Genomic DNA, 17,342 nt, shown 5'->3' on the forward strand with positions numbered 1-17,342 from the left:
GTGCCTAGTTCAGTGCTGAGACCTAGTAAGTGCTCAATAATTGTTAGCTTTTCTACTTTCACAGGTTAATTTTCTACATTGACAGGCCCTGATGTGTGTTGGAAACAATGCTTTAGGGAAGGCACAGGGAGGGAAGGAACAGGGCCTCCAGTCTTATGAAGGGCTTCTTTTCAGTCTACACACAACCAAGAAGGCAAAGCAAAGGAGGAAAATAGGTGGTATATTCTAGATTCCTTGAGTCTTAACCCAAACTCCTTGAGTTCAAATCCAGCCTCTACCAAACACCAGTCACGGTGGTGGATGTTACCATACCTACCTGGGTCTGAGTTATATCACCTACAGAACAGAGATAGTGATGATACCTGCCCCAGTCAGATGCTGTGAGCATGAATGAGGCCGTGCAGGTAAAGCTGGCAGCTTAGTGCCTGGCACAGAAATGGCCCATATGATTTCCTAGTGTTATATTGATCTGTGGTTATGTCTTATCTCTGCTCTGAAGCTATACAGTCCCTGAGAGTAGCCTGTCACTCTGATTTCCTCTTGAGCACTCAGCCCAACCTCCTGCTCTATGTAGAGTGGCTGCTTCTTTAAGGTTTGAAAAATGAGCAAATTGACTATAAATACTAATAAATGAAGATATGTCCTGTTGCACAGTAAATTGGTATTGGTGGATGTAGGTGGTCTATTTCTACATTGCCTGTTATGCCGTCCTTTATAAAAGTTCCAATATATGTATGTTAGTGGAGGAAAGAGGACTCAGGGAAGGGTTGGCAGGTCTCAGCTTTAGTTTTGGTGACTTAAGACAAAGTTATTTTAGTTGCAAGCAACCAAAGTTGCTCCCTGAAATTAAAAAGAAGAGTGTTTTGGAGAGAGAGGAGAGTGAGTCAGAACCCAGAGTGGGAAGGGAAGCTTATGTCTCATGAGGGACCAGGGGCTGTGTTTTTGTTTTTCTTTTCCTTCTTGGTTTCTTTCTACATTCCATGGCATTCTTCTTCTCTGTAGATAGACCTTCTCTGCTAGGGCATGTGCATGTCAAAAATAGCTACCTCACGCTGTGCATACCCATCTATCCACACAACACCTATTGTGGAGAGAGGAGAGTTTATATCTTATCCAAAAAATGATTCTGGCACCCAGCTTGGGACAGGTCTTCCCCTGCGGAATTGCATGTAGGCAGAGGTAAGGCCACAAAGAAAAATATATGTGCTCTGCAGGTGGATGGACATGGGAAGTTCTCAGGGAAAAGGTGCCTAGCCAAGCAAGTAAACCTCTGCCTCACTTTCCCTTTGCTTGGCATTGTGTTTTATTATCTGCTTCTACTTGGAGAAATCTTTGAAGCAAGTCTCAATTTCCTCATCTAAAAATGGAGAACTGCATGAAAGGTTTGAACATTTCCTTGAAGCTCTAAAATAACATGTTCTGCAATTATTTTAGTTTATTGGCTGGCTCACCTCACTCAAAGGTATCAGTAATTCTCATTGTCTCAGAGTAATGCATTTGGCTTCATTTGAAGAGGAAATATAGAAGGAAAGTAGGCATGAGGAGATGGAGGCTGAATGGATCCTAGGTTGCCTCTGAGAAAACAGACCATTGAGATACTTTTTGGAACTTCACTGACATTTGAGTGAGCTACACTTTCTCAATTTTTTCCTTGATTCTGTGGTCTTGAAAGAAAGAGTTCCTTTCCATTTTTTAATTTTTAAAAGTTTTCATGTTACTCCTGCCACATCAGACTGCAATTCTTCCCATCAGCGAGTATGCATTTAGTCATGGGTTATTGTTTTTACCACTGTCTGTGTCCAGCTGATGAAAATTACTCAAATTGAAGTCTTGTCTTAATCAACTAATATTACACCATAATTTAGTTTTAGTCATTGTTTATAAGAACCTTTGAAGAATCCTTTTGAAGACAATTTAGTCAACTCAGAGTATTTCGGGGCCTGGCCATAGAATATAGCCCTTTAGATTTATAAGTTCTGAGCGCAGCAACTTGGAAAATTCAAGGAGGTAATAGTAGCTGCTTAGCTGGCCCGGCCGCTGGATTCCTCAGTGATTCTCCTTCTCTTCCTGTCCAAATCCAGTTGTTTCCTTCCCTGCCAGAGTCAGTCCCTCACAATAGTTTCACCTTCCTCCTCTGCTTCTCTTCTAAAGGGCCTTGGGAATAAAATGTCATTGTTTGCCACTCTTCAAAGTAGCAGTTGCCATCAAAATGTCAGGTTCCAGTCATCTGTGCCCATATAAACATCGGCTTCATGTTGCGTCAGTTATGGGGTTTAGACCAGCGTAACGTCGGTGAGCAAGTATTCTTCTATGGTCATTAATTAAATCATTGTTTATACTCTCAGATTGTTATAGTATGGAGGCAGCATAACATTTTTCATCTCAAGTGACATGAGGTCCAGGGAGGGCCCGCCCCCCTCCTTACATATTTTTGCCCTGACTCAGCCAAGTTCTTCAGTGAAATGAAGCATTAGCATTCGGGGACCAGAGCAGACCCAGGGAAGCCCAGGGAGAAGCCTGTTGGCTGACTGACCAGAGTGACCCTAGGGAGGAGCAGGAGTTGTCAGGACCAGCTCATTGTCCCTGGGTCAGTGGTCAAGGACCTGCTATCCATGTGAAACTTCTTGTTTGGAAGTATGGTAGCCATGGAGACAGTTCTCAGTCAGTGGACCTCTGGCACTGCCCCCTGTAAATGGATGTCTGGGAATATTCATGCCCTCACAGGAGTTCTCTGCCTCCTCCAGTCCACTAGCAAAATCCAGAGAGGCCTGGAGCTCATTGGTTTGTCTCATTTTATGCATAACTAGGTCCTATCTTGAGGCAACCAGCCCTAATGAGGCAAAGCAGCAAACCATTTTAAATACATTAAAACAATTATTGCCACTGTAGAATGGCTTATGGAACTTAAAATTCTGCATTCACACTATTGGTTAAACAAGTGAACTGGGAAAACTGAAAAGAGGGGCCAACTAGCCCAGATACTCCATAAAGCCTTGATGACCTTCTGTAATGTTCAGTGTGCCAAGCTTTTAAATAAGCACTGCCTGATTCTCCTTCAAAAATCATGGTGAATGGAGTATTTTCCAGCTGTGCAAATGAAGAAGGGTCTCTGTATTTGGTTCTCAACTTATCTGTCATCATTAGATCGAATGGAAACGCCACGTGAGTCTGTCTTGTTTATCTACTCAGCCTGTCCCTCGTTGATAGGCTAATGGTCATTCTCTCCTTGTTTGAAAGAGAACTGGCGGCCTGAGCCCTCCTTGGAAGTTCAGACCCATAGCCTTTTCCCACTAGAAATCTCTTAACCTCACTATACCTTTCCAAGTGTCAAATTTATGAGGCCAGAATGGTTGTTTGGAGTAGGGAAAAACTGGCAATTAAAATTTTTTGCTGTTTCAGAAAAGGTGGAAGAAGGCAAAAATGACAGTTATTCAGATACCTTTGTATAATTCTTTTTTTGTACTCTTCAACCAATTCCCCAACCCCCAGCCCCTGGTAAGCCTCTTTAGACTCTGTTGCTATGATTTTCACTTTTCTAGATTCCACATACCAGTGATATCATACAGTATTTGTCTTTCTCTGTCTGGCTTATCTTATTTAGCAAGATGTACTCAAGGTCCATACATGTTTTTGCAAATGGCAGGATTTCCTTGTTTCTCATGCTGAATAATATTTCTGTGTGCGTGTGTGTGTATACACTGTAACTTTTTAATCCATTTATCCATTAATGGAGACTTAAGTTGTATACATTCTTTGTGTAGATTCCATAGAACTTGAGAATTTGAGTGGAAAGGGTAATAGTTGTGAAGATGAACATGGTGCTACTATTGTTAATAGCAACTAAGGATGACAAACTTCTTACTAAGTGCCAGGTAAAGTGCAAAGTACTTTTATGTGTTATCTCTTTTGACCCTCCTTAAAGCTGTATGAAGTGCATGAGAAGGAAACTGAGACTCAAAGAGACTAGCAGCTCGCCCCAGGTTACCAACTAGCAGGTGGCAGAGCCAGGAATCAGGCCCAGTTGTTCCAAAGTCTGAGCCTAACTCTTCACCAGGATGTGAGGTTGCTTCTCTTTGGGGAGAAGAAAGTCATGGTTCATAGAGGACTATTTCCCATTATTTGAGAGAATCTAGGAAAAGGAATCTAGATGTTGAGAAAGGACTTTAATGGTCTATAGCTAATAAAGACTGGAGCTGGGATTTATAACCAGCCTGTGTGTTCCAGAAATTGTCCTGCTTCAGCTTGTGTAGGCATGTGGTCCAGTTTCTGACATTTTACAAATGGAGATATTAAGGCTCTCCGAGGAGACGAGGCAGGGTGGAATGGGGCACAGCGATAGAGCTGCCGGCAAGCCAGCATTCCTAGCTCCACAGTGTGATCCTTTAAACTAGAGGTCCCCAGCCTTTTTGGCACCAGGGACCAGTTTCATGGAAGACAATTTTTCCACGGACTGGATGGGGGAGGATGGTTCAGGCGGTAACACGAGCAATGGGGGGATGGTTCAGGCGGTGAAGAGAGCAATGGGGAGCGATAAGGAGCGGCAGATGAAGCTTCACTAGCCTGCCCGCTGCTCACCTCCTGCTGTTCGGCCTGGTTCCTAACAGGCCAAGGACCGGTAGCCGCGGTCCCCAGGGATTGGGGACCCCTACTTTAAATTATTTTTTCTAGCATGAAATTTGAAATTTAAAATATAATATTATAGACTTGAGGACACGGGGAGGGGGAAGGGTGGGCTGGGACAAAGTGAGAGGGTGACATGGACCTATATATACTACCAGGTGTAGGGTAGATGGCTGGTGGGAAGCAGCCACGTGGCGCAGGGAGATCAGCTTGGTGCTTTGTGACCGCCTGGAGGGGTGGGATAGGGAGGGTGGGAAGGAGATGCGGGAGGGAGGAGATATGGGGATGTATGTATGTGTGTGGCTGATTCACTTTGTTATGAAGCAGAGACTAACACACCATTGTAAAGCAATTATACTCTAATAAAGATGTTAAAAAAAAAAGAAAAATGTAATATTATTCACACACAAAAAGACTTGCTCCTAAGTCAGAGGTTCTGGCTGATTCTGATAGCTTCACATTTGCGAGCCCCCTTCTCCAGGTGGCACGTGCCCACTGAGGCCCTTGGGCTCCCTGCGCTAGTGGCCATTCTCTCTTTGGTCTTCTCTTTCCAACTCATCGGACATGTGCCCTTCAGCTCTCAGGGCCCAATAGACCTCTTACTCGTTCTTTGTAATGGTCCAAAGAGATGTGGAGGTAGAAAGTTGTTTATCAATGGTTCATTTTTTTATAGAAAAAAAGTGATTTTCAGTAGTGTGTGATGTTGATGGGGAGGACGAAGATGGGACAGAATATTGTGAGGGTCTTCCAAGAACACTGTTGTTCCATAAGGGGATGCACACCAGGTCTTGAGGCAACCAGCTCTAATGAGGCAAAGCAGCAAACCATTTTAAATACATTGAAACAATTATTGCCACTGTAGAATGGCAATATGGCCACTATGCCCCAGTGCGTGACCAGCAACATCACTGCCTACCTTATTGCCTTGGGAAGACTGGGACCTGATCACTGGCTTTCTTGTTTTCAGCCTGCCTTATGTCAGAGGGAAAAAGAGTCTTTGAAAAGACTCAAGGGTGCAGTGCCCATCACACCAAAAGTAGAACGAGGACCTTACCCAGACCTTACCGGTGAGGTAGACAGCCATGGTCTCCCACTGAGGAGCAGACTCCGGGGTCCCTCAGATCTGGTGTCATTGCAAAGTGGAGTGTTGAATGATGTACTGATGGAGCATCTCATGCAGAGGCACCTCTTAGACAAGGGACTCTTAAGAAATCTCTAAGTAAGGGTAGGAAAATATCAGAAATACAAAGCACCAGGCTGCATGTGGTTTATCACACTGAGTAGTTGTAACTCAGAGTTCACAGGAGGCTCTGTAAGGGAATAGGTAAATAAATTGATGTTATGGAGAAAAATGATCAGATCATTTATAATAGGTGGCTAATTTCAGCATTAATTACTCCTTGATAATTACCAAAAGATTGCTGATTCTATTTTCTAACATGATATATGAAGTCCAAAAAGGCACATTAAAGAAGAGAATAAACATTCAAGAGCTAGAATTTAAAATAAATAAAAAGAGGTGAGGGAAGGCCGGGGGGAAAGTGGCCAGTTCAAAGGATGCAGAGGGAGAAGGAGGGAAGCATCTATGGTTACAGGCAAAGAGTCCAGCCCTCAGCGACTTCCTGTTATCCATCAAAAGGTACATTTGTTAACTAAAACTTATATGAATAACATTTAAAAACAAAAAGAGACTCTTTCAGATAAGTTTTACGATTTAATGGGTTGGGGTTAGATGATCTGATTTGCATGATTTGCATTAAGCTTTGCAGTGTACATTATTAATATTATCTTTGTAATTCTAGCTTTTCTTACCTTTTATTCATCTGCATTTATGGTCTATATATTGAAATATAAGTTAGAACTGTGGTATGGGTTTTGAGTAGACCTTTGGTGCTAACTACTGTGCATTTGCCAGGAACCTCATAGGGCAACCACATATTTCCCCACCCCAGCCTCAAACTTTCCCAGCCACAGAGATTCAAACAGCCCATTAGGGGTGTCCTTACAGAGGAGGACCATGCTGTCCATGCTCTGAGCAGCTGCCATGCTGTCCTTTCCCATTACAGGAAGAGGCAGTGTCTTCAGTGGTTAAGAGCAAAGGTTTTGGAATCAAATGAATCTGTATTCAAATTGACCCAGGACAAATTACTAAACACTGTTGTTTCTGTTTCCTCCCTATACAACGAGCACACACACATGTTGAGCTGTTGTGTTACCCAAGTGTAGAGCGACAGTGTGAATCACAGTAAGACTTTGGTGAATGTCCTTGCTTCAGTAATGGCTCTCACAGAGCCATGTGCTGGTTCTGGGAATATCTCTCTGGACAAGACAGGCACCAGCTTTTTGTGACATTTCCTGGAGCCAATATTCCATTGGCAAGAACAAAGTAAACAAGTAAATCAGAATTCAGCATTGATGAATCTTCAGAAGAAAGTGAAAGCAAGGTGAAGCAAGAGGAAATGGGTTCAGACAGCTAACCCCTGAATGATCCCAAGAAGCCATCCGTAGAAAACTGGATAAATGGTGTGCCAGGCAGAGGGTACAGTAGGTGCAAGCGCCTGGGGAGGGTCAGGTGGATCAACTTGGTGGGAGGATGGAAGGGGATGAGTCCATCCAGGTAGGCGGGGGCCTAGTGAGGGAGAGTCTTAGAGGTCAGGTAAGAAATTTGGATTTTATTCTAATTAAATAGAAGCTGTTTCAGGATTTTAGGCAGGGAGATGATGGTCTGCTTTATACTTTAGATGGTCTGCTTTATACTTTCCTTTGACTGCTGTCAGGAGTCTAGATAACAAGGAGGGGGATTTGTGGGGCGGGGGTGGTTGTTGCTATACCCTGGGGGAGAGACAGTGGAGTCTGGAGTAGGGTGGGAGCAGTGGAAATGTGGGATTGGACTTGAGACATATTTTAGAGATAGGGCCAGAAGAACATGCTGGTGGATTAGCTATGGGGTGGGGTGAGGAAATGATGGCTATCAAGGATAATTCTTAAGTGGTTGGCCCAGTTGGGCAGTGGCGTCATTTGCTGAGGTGGGAAAGACCCAATGCGGGAGGAATAGGTCTGGCCAGGGAAATCAGGAGTTGGCTTTGGACGGGTTCAGTCTGAGAACACTGTTAGTCATCCTTATGGAGGTGTCAGGTATACTGTTGGCTATAGGTCTGTAGCCAGCTTTTTGTAACTTTTCGTAACTTTGATTATGATAGCAAGGCCAAGTGAGGATGATCCCTCAGCTCCATCCCCTTCCAAATGTGTGATTGTTTTTCCTTCCCACTCTCCCTCAATGCTGAGGATCTGTCTCTCCCATCCCCCTCCTTCTATTTATTCCCTCCCTTCTGTTGGCCCTATTTTGGAAAACCCAAATCAGGGATTTTTACTGTTGGCTTTGAGGATTAGAATGAAAACACGGACAACCAAGAAAAACTCCTCCCAAGAGAGGCTGTGTTTACTGCACATTTGGTACAGGAACCCACAGTAGGAATGCTGCTATACTGTGAATTGCTTACCCAGGTATCCTCACGGTCCAGAACCATGGAGTTCTCTCCTCTTCTTATCAACATGGCAACACCTCTCTTGGTTTGTCCTCTGTCATGTTTGTCTCTCTAAGACCCTTCATGCAGAGACAAATTTTTACCTACTAGAGAAGAGCTGAAATGTTTTCTTTCTTATTCAAACACTGATTGTAGTCGTGGTTTGTGGAGGGATTATAACTATGATGCTTGCTGTCATCCAGCAATCTTCTTTAAAACTTCTTTTTCCCACTGTGCCTCTAAGAGGAGCCACCTGGAAGCCTTGCGTGAGCAGTGACCCAGATGGGCATCCGTAACTGTAGTGCCTGACCTCTGAGGGAGTGCCAAGGTACACATGGGCCCTGCTCCAGAGCCCTGAGCTAGAGCAGGGTCTCACAGGTCTTTTGGGCTCAGTTTCTACTGGGATGGGCGAGGCTCCGGCCCTGGCCAGGAGGGTGGAGTGGACGGGAGTGACAGTGCGTGTTAATTAGCACTGTGCAGAGCTGTCACCAGGAAGCCAGAAGCCACATGGTGCCAACCTGGTTTGGGGTTGGTACAACAAATTAAAACCAGCTGGCTTTTGTTTGGAAATGCCCTGGGAGGGTCCTGGTCCTTTCTGGACAACAAAAGGGCTGGCATTTCTTTACCCTGAGCCCTGTATTAAACACTAAGAGGTTCTATAAACACTACAGCAAGTGCTGTGATGGATCTGGCTTCAGAGGCACACATATCCTCTCTCATTTGTTGGCAAGTAGGAGGTGGCATCAACTTAGTTATAAAGGTCCTTATTTAGAGGCATGGGGAGGAAACATGAATCTGTGTCCATCCAGTGTCCCCCTGCTTAAAATGCTTCCATGACTAGTTGCCTGTAGGATAAAGTCTAAACTCTTTCCCAAGGTCTTATATGATAGTCCCTCTGCTAATTCCTCTGATCTTACAGCACCCTACTTCTACTCACTCTCCCTGAGCTTTTTACTCCAGCCATTCTGAGTTTTTTTCAGTTCCTAGAATGGGTCTAACTCTGACCTTGGGCCTTTACTTACATTCCTTGCTTTGCCGGACATAGTCTTTAACCCCCCTTCCTCTAGCTAACTGGTCCTCATCCTTCAGGGTTCAGCTGTACTGACCCTTCTTCGGGGTAGCCAAGTGATTGGCTGTCCATGCTGTGTGTTTCTCTATAATGTTGACTGTGCTATTTTATAGTTGTCAGCTTACTCAGACCTCCCAGGAAGCAGGGGTCATGCTCATCTAGTTAACTCCTGCTCCTCCAGTGGTAGGCACCAAGAAAGCCTTCCATAAATGTTTGAATGAAGGGCCCCCTCCTGGGGATCCAGACCTGTGCTCAGTTCAGCCCTTCTCTTCTAACATCTCCTGACTCCCAGCAAAGCCAACCCCAAGCTGAAGAGGAGCATAGCAGTACCTAAACTCGAGATCAAAATGGCCTCTCCACCCACAAGATGATAGCATGTTTAGAACTTTTTATGTTACTGAGAAACCATGTCTACCCAGCATATTCAAATGGCAGGTCTGGTAACTACATGAGGGTTTGAGCTGGAGTTTCTGCCTTAAACACACAAAGAGCAAAATTCTGTAGAAGCAAAAGGCATAGATTAAGATACTTAAGCCTGGTTTCACCTTCTGTATTTGCCACTTGTTACCGGTGAGAACACGGCCAAAACACATATGCTCGGTCTGCCTCAGTCATCTTATCTGTAAAGTGGGCAAGTTATGCCCACTTCATCATGTTGTCAGGAATAAATGAGGCAAAGCTTATCAGGTGTTTAGCAAATTTTGTGCCCCTTATTAAGCACTCAAAAATTAATTATAGGGGGGAGGGATAAGTTGGGAGATTGGGATTGACATATACACACAACTTTTATATATACACAATATTTACACATATACACAATATTTATATATAAAATAGCACAGGGAACTCTACTCAATACTCTGTAATGACCTATATGGGAAAAGAATCTAAAAAAGAGTGGATATATGTATATGTATAACTGATTGACTTTGCTGTACACCTGAAACTAGCACAACATTGTAAATCAACTATATGCCAATAAAAATTTTTTAAAAAAGAAAAAATTATAACTATTGTAGTTATAAAAATAGGACAGCCTTTAAATTTTGTGCTTTTTAGTTTTCCCATTGGAAATAAATACACTAAAAGGAAAAAAAGGGGGGGGGTTTACAAAATGGCATGTAGAGAGGACTCCCATATCTACCAGAGAAGGTCTATATGTATATGTATAGAAAACATCTGGGGAGAGATTCTCCAAAGGATTAACAGGGGCTTCTTCTGGGAGGTGGGTTTGTGGTTGATCTTCATTTTATTCTTTTTGCTTGACTCTGTTTTCTAACATGAACACATTGCTCATTAAGTGGGTGATGGTAGAGAGGAGACATAATGTTTAAAAAGGAAAAGGGAAGAAAGAAATTAGCTAGAGGCTAAGAAGGCATAGCGTAGGTCTGCTCCCCAGTTGTAGTTGTTCCTGTCTTTACTTAACGTTGTTCTCCCTTGGCAGGATTTTTCACCCAGATCTCCACCTTGGCTGATGTGCAGGAAAATGTCATGGAATACCTCCATGTACTCAGCCGGCCCAAAGTCATTGACCAGGAGCACGACGTGGTGTGGACTGAAGCGTACATCGACAGCACTGTGAGTCCCCAGGGCCCCAGGAGAGAACCTGAGGGTTCCTCCTACCATGGGAGAGTTTCCCTGGGTTTATTCCAGAAGATGGTGGTTGTAGCATTCCTTCTCAGTAACGGGGTTCACTGACATCTTCCATATTTGTATGATTTGCGTTGATCTCTTAGCAAGCAAGGTTGGTGACAACTCCTAATATCAGAGAATGTAACAAGTTCTTCTGGAAGGTGTCTCGTCAGCACAGAAAACTCACTTTTGGTTTCTGTCTTCTCTACCTTTTTTTCCTTCTCACAAGTGTACAAATTCTGTCAGTGTGGCAATGATGACAGGTGTGTTAGATTCGGTCCTTGCCATCATCAGAGAGGTCCAGTCCTGGGGATGAATCTTGGGTCTCAACTTGGGAGGGTGGGACCACCTTCAGCTCTGACAGTGAATTGGAGCCACCGTAGAGGCCACAGCTGCCTTTTCTTCCCTTGAACAAGTGAGAAAATGCTTCAGTGGTGGTTATATAGGCACTGATTGTTGTTGCACCTCTGGCCATGGGCTCATTCTAAAGCCAAATTCCAAGGAAAAAAGATTCTGGTGCCGAATTAGCTTAAAAGGAGGAGTGTTGCCAATCGTCAAATAATGGCTCAATGGCCAGGTTTCTTGTGTAATTGCTGGGTGATTTTTCATAGTCATAATGAATCTGATGGGAGTGGCATTTTTCGTTTATTGATTGTAAATGTTCTCAGAGGGCCCCCTCCCATCATTTGTGTCGGGATTAACATCACATTAATCGCTGTAACCCAGACCAGCCATCCTCCAGAGTGATCTCAACGGCTGCCATGGGCCAGCTTTTCTCTCCACGAGCTCGCTCATCCCTGCTGCTCTTCTGGCAGCTGCAGGCAGATACAGGGCAGGAGCAGCATGTGGGAACCCATCTTGGGGGACAGCAAAGCAGCCTGCACCCCCACACACACAGCCTTAAAGTACACAGTGGGACCATGGAAATACAGACTGGTCAGGAAGGGGTAGCCCGTCCCCAGGAGAAATCACCCTGAGTGGAAATGGGTGTTAAGCTAAAGAGCCATCTCTGGTTGCCAGGGAGACCTTGGGCTTTTATCATGTTCAGAGTCTGACCCAGTTTGGTTTAGAATCATGGACGTGAAATAACTAAGCCACCCCATTTGTGTCGGCACCATACTAACAGTAATAACAGAGCGATGACAGTGATGGTTTCATCTCTTCCTCATATGTGTGGTTGAGTAAGGCTGGGGAAGAGGAGAGGAGGAGGGCAGCCAGCCAGGGATGGACTGATCCAGGCACCCAGTGGTTCTGTGTACAAACCCTGAACAGCCAGTTGGGTCTGTCATCTTATTTGTTTCATCAATGTAAAAAATATAAAACAGAGTCTCTGTGGGACTAGCACCTGGATAAACAGACAGATCAGTAGAGTAGAAGGTCCCAAAAAAAGACTCACCTACATATGGAAATTTAATTTGTGATAAAGGTGGCATCTCAAATCAGTAGTGCTAGGATGGGCTTTGTAATAAATGCTTTTGGGAAAACTAGATAGCTATTTAGAAAAAGATAAAATTAGTATTTTCTTCACATCACACCGGAGAAAAATATCCAAGGGGATCAGAGACCTAAATTGTAAACAATGAAACCATATAAGCACTAGAACAAAATCTAGTGAATTCCTCTATAACCTGAGTCCAGAGAATGGCTTTCTAACAATGACTCCAAAATCCAGATGCAATATAAATAAAAATAGGTTTGACTACTTAAAATATAAACAAAGCAAAACCCAACTTTTGTAACTAAAAGAATCAAGCACAGTCAAAAAGAAGCAAACTCAAAAAGCAAATGGTAAAATAGGAGAAAATATGCAACATATAGCACACATAAAGAACTAATAATCCTAATATATAAAGAACTTTCAAAACTTAAGGGGGAAACTCCAAAATTCCTATAGAAAAAAATGAGCAAAAGACATGAGCAGACAGTTCACACAAAAATAATAAAAATGTTTTTTAAACATTTGAAATATGTACAACTTCACACATTGTAAGAAAAATGCAAATTAAAGTATGGTTTGAGATACCATTTCTCTCACCTATTAGAGTGGCAGAAATGAAAAGCTTAACTTTGTTGGTGAGGCTGTGGGAAAGAGACACTTGTACATGCTTGTGGGAAGACAGAATGGGGTATAGGAAGGGAAAATGTGCATTTACCCTTTGACCCAGAAATTCTACTTCTAGGAATTAACCCTGAAGATAAACCTTCAAAAATCCAAAAATACATACGCACAAGTTTGTCCACTGTAGAATTGCTTGTCATTTCAAAATATTGAAAGTTACCTAAATCCCCAACCATAAGAGATCAATTGGATAAACTGTGGTACATGGATGTAATGGAGTCTTAATGTTAAAAACAAACAAACAAAAAGCCTGGAATATTTTGTGCCAGACAATAACGAAGCAGTCAAAACCATGAGGTCACGTCAAAAGGCCCAAGAATCAACGTGAAGGGGCTCTCACTGGTCAACTCTGGGACAATTTGAGCCTCCAAATTAAATAGAAGAGTAATGGACTATAACTTGAACAAAACAAATCAGTGTGTTCTAAATAAGTAAACAGATCTCAAACAGATGACTAAATAGATGATGAAATGGATGGGAAGGAGTGCAGTGTGCAGTGGGCAATGGGATGCTGCCTGGTGGGTGTGGAGGGAGGGAGTCATGAGATGGAAAATCACCAGTGGGCAACCATTTTAGTAAAGATTGATTAGGGTGAAGGTCATCCATGGATGCTAAATCTAGGGGGGGAATTTTGATGATGAGCAGGATATTTTCATGGTCTCAAAGTGCTTCCCTGGAGATTTTTGACTAGTTAGGAGGAAAAAATAAAAAAAAAAAATACTATCTATCCAGTGGGAGAATCCAAAAACATCTTGAGCGGGTGTTCAAAATTAGTGTCACTAATGAGAAGCAGATGGACATTGTGTGCCTTTGGTGAAGGACACATCATACGTTTAGAGTGTCCTGGCTGGGGTTACATAACCTGAAAATCATGGGGAGGAAGAGAATAAAGCTTTGTATCAATGTAACATCTTGCTTTAGGTAATGCTAATCATTTAAATAAATTGTTCTAGATTTGCTAACCACATACATACATATTTACATACACATATATACGTTTATATATGGGTGGCAGTTACAAGAGAGGGAAAACCCATTGCTACTGCAGCTTTTCCACTAAAGAACTGACAGCAATAGTGAGGAAAATGGTCTGAAAGCAGCTCTGGGCAAATGGTGCAGAGGAATTGTCTTTGAAGTCTTGTGCTTCATATTAAACATTTACATAAAATTTTCATTCTGTGCCATAATCATCTTTACTTACTTTAAAATAAAATAACGCTTTAAGTGGCTCATTATTAATTAAAATGGTAGACCAAGATGACAGAGCTCATTTATTCTACCTCTTCAAGAACCTTTTGATGCACATAAAACTAAACCCCCAGAATGTTTGTCCCTGAAATGATAGCTCAGCACTGCCTCTGTGTTGTATCTTTGCAAATAGCCCTGATAAATAAACCCCCTAGTAGAATGTTCTGAGGGTTCTTTCTCATCTTGGTGGTGCTGAGAAACCTGTTGGGTTAGGAAGGATTGGGGATTCCATATTCCTCTTTCATAGGCCTGTTAGGTGAGAAGGCAGCTACTGCTCCAACAGGTGCCTCACTGGCCAGGAAGCAGCACCCCTTCAAACTCATCATCTGGGCCTTTATCTACCAGGGCAAGGGCAAAAGCCCCCTGTTATTTATATGGAAACAAAATTGGAATCATTTGCTAAACTCTTCTGCAGAGTCTAAATTCTAAGATGAGGCTGCCAACTTTAGCACCACCCAGAAGATGAAGAAGGTATGGGAATCAGCAGTTGCAAGTTCATGACCATCCTGACACACCCAGGACAGTCCAAACCCAGGATTGCCCTAATGTGTCCCACCTTGCAATAATTAAAGAGACCAAACTCAGGAGCATTTGGCACTGGGAATGGTGACCCCATTTTAATAATATCCTGGTAGGGTTGGCAGCTGTGGAATTTTTTTGATATTTGAACATATTTATAATCTACCTTAGCAACTTCTTTAGAGTCTTTCCAAGGCATTTATTTACATAGTTGCAGAAGTAACAACTTCCTTTTTATATTCATAATTTACAGATTTAAATAATGTTTAATTAATTTATACCATTATGATAAAATTACAACTGCTGTTCATCATAACATTTCTGCTGACCAGTGATTTCTCCAGGAGCCTGGTTCTCCTTGTGACATTGTAGTTTGGATGTGCCTTTGATTCCTTTAGGACTTTTGACCCTACTGATTTATATCATTTCTACCAAATGCTATGGAATTAGGTACTAGTTGATTATCTAGTAAATTTGGACAGTCGATCCCACAAGTTTGCTTAATATGGTCCTAAAAGTCTTCTTTCTCCTTAGTTATCTGGTGGTAAATGCAAAAGGAATTCCTATTTGCTTGACTCATCAGTCACTGTGGTTGAAAACCCAGCAGCAACAAATATAATAATATAATTGATTTAATACTTAAGTGAATAGCTTGTAATAACCTAAGAGTATAGTACTTTCCTTCTTTATTAATTATACATTAATTCATACAGTTCTGGGTCTGGACAAGATCAAGATAAAAGTTTGAACAGAAGCTGAGTTAGGATTTTTGCACGTGAGAGTCCAGGGTTGTGTTTAATCCAGCCTGATCTAGAATCAAGACAGACAGAATTTTCCTTTCAGGGTCCATCCTCCCTGACTATTACTACCAGTCTGATTAAATATTCTGTTTCCTGCCTGGCTGTTCTATTCAATATGCTCTCCTGGTGAATCCCAAATAAATGAATTAATGTTAACAGCATTAATTATGTTTAATCTAATAAGATTTCATGTATTAATTGACAAAACAGCAAACACCAGAATTCTGAAATTCATGGGCTTCTCATCTGAATACAAGTTGTGCTGCACAGTCATTATCTCTTAGGTGCAGAGCAAAAAATCATTAACAATGGAATTTGTTCTATTTTGTAAGCAAATGACTTAGGTTTTCCAGTTGGGTCCTAATCATCTTGGAAATGCTACCCAACTTGGTATGCAGAGTAGAGCATGCATCAGACTGTGGAAACATCAGCATCCCTGATCAACCCCTCCAGGGGAGTTTGCACAGACCACAGTGACACGTAGAAGGGAAGCAAAGAAATCTTTTAGAAACAGCGGGAATGTGACCATTTAAAATAATGAGAATTCATTACCAAGCTCCCCTGCCCCTCCCCTCTGCTGGTAATACAATTCAGTACAAAATTTGTAGGAACTTTCAAACCAATTTAGTTGCATTTGCAAATTGGACGCGTATCCCTCCTCCTCACCCCCCACTAAGTCCAACTCGGAGAAAATGCTTTGCATATGATAAATTGCACATTTGTTTTGGTTTCCCATCTCAGAATGGCACCTAGGCCATTTAGGAGTCGTTTGGGTGATTGCTTTGGGCTACAACATCTTACTGCCTAGAAGCAATTACTCAGGAGGTTGAAGCCATCATAAGGAAGTTGTTGGGGCTTGGAAGCTGAATTTACAGTATTTTCCCCAAGACACCACTGCATATCAAAGAAGTTCAAATCGTCAAAACAAAAAGACACTCTTAAAGAGAAACGTAAACCATCCTGCTGGGTTGTGGAACAGAGAATGCCATCTGCATTACATGGCATGGAGGAAACTGATTATGTTGGGACCTCTATTTCATAGCAGATGGGTTCATTAAATTTAATAGCCTCCAGAGCCTTTAGAAACCGTGTTAAGAACATGCGGAGCATGCTGTGACACTTCACTTCTGGCCCTGCAGTCATTATAACTCTGGCATAGACCATAAATATTACAGTATTTTATTTCCATTGAAACAGATTACTATTATAATTATTTTTTTGCCAGGAGATGGTGCTGTTAAAAATTGGTGCATTCTTGATTTCAGGTGCTATTTCTATTCATCCAAATATTTTCCTCTTCCATTTGATTCTAGATTTCAGTATTAAATAGGATTTTTTTTTAGCTCAACCATTTTTTTTCCTACTTTGAGCTGGTGTTACAAAACTATGAATCAAAGGTATAAAATTATTTTCTTTAGGAAAGTTGAGATGTTCTAACACCCTGTATCGATGACTGTCACTACTGGAAAAGTTTAGGGCTGAAAATGAAAAAAAATTTTTAGATTTCAGGTGGGTTTTTTTTTAGATTTTTAGATTTATTGTTGTTTCTGCTATTATGGTATAGTAATTTTCAACTATCTATAATGGAAGGACAGCTTCTAGAAATAGATAAGCCCTTAAAAAATAAAATCACTAAGCCTGAATAATAATTTAGCATGATAGATTGTTCAGCAGTCTTTGTTTACAAGTGACAGTACCCAACTCAAAATAGCAAAGGTCAGAAAGGGAATTTGTTGACCTGCAAGCAAGATATCTGTGTAGTTCTCTCTTGAGGCATGACTAGGTTTAGGGATCAATCCCATTTATTTTGA

General features: G+C 42.0%; 1 protein-coding gene across 1 annotated transcript in view; it reads left to right on the forward strand.

The window, feature by feature from the left end:
• Positions 1-17,342, forward strand: part of CACNA2D3 (calcium voltage-gated channel auxiliary subunit alpha2delta 3) — a 787,629-nt gene that overhangs the window by 501,727 nt on the left and 268,560 nt on the right. Inside the window, exon 13 of the mRNA XM_079935575.1 lies at positions 10,658-10,791. Coding sequence (XP_079791701.1) covers positions 10,658-10,791 — 134 coding nt within the window. The remainder of the gene's footprint in view (positions 1-10,657; positions 10,792-17,342) is intronic.

This window comes from Stenella coeruleoalba (assembly GCF_951394435.1).
Source record: "Stenella coeruleoalba genome assembly, chromosome: 10".
NCBI lineage: Eukaryota > Metazoa > Chordata > Mammalia > Artiodactyla > Delphinidae > Stenella > Stenella coeruleoalba.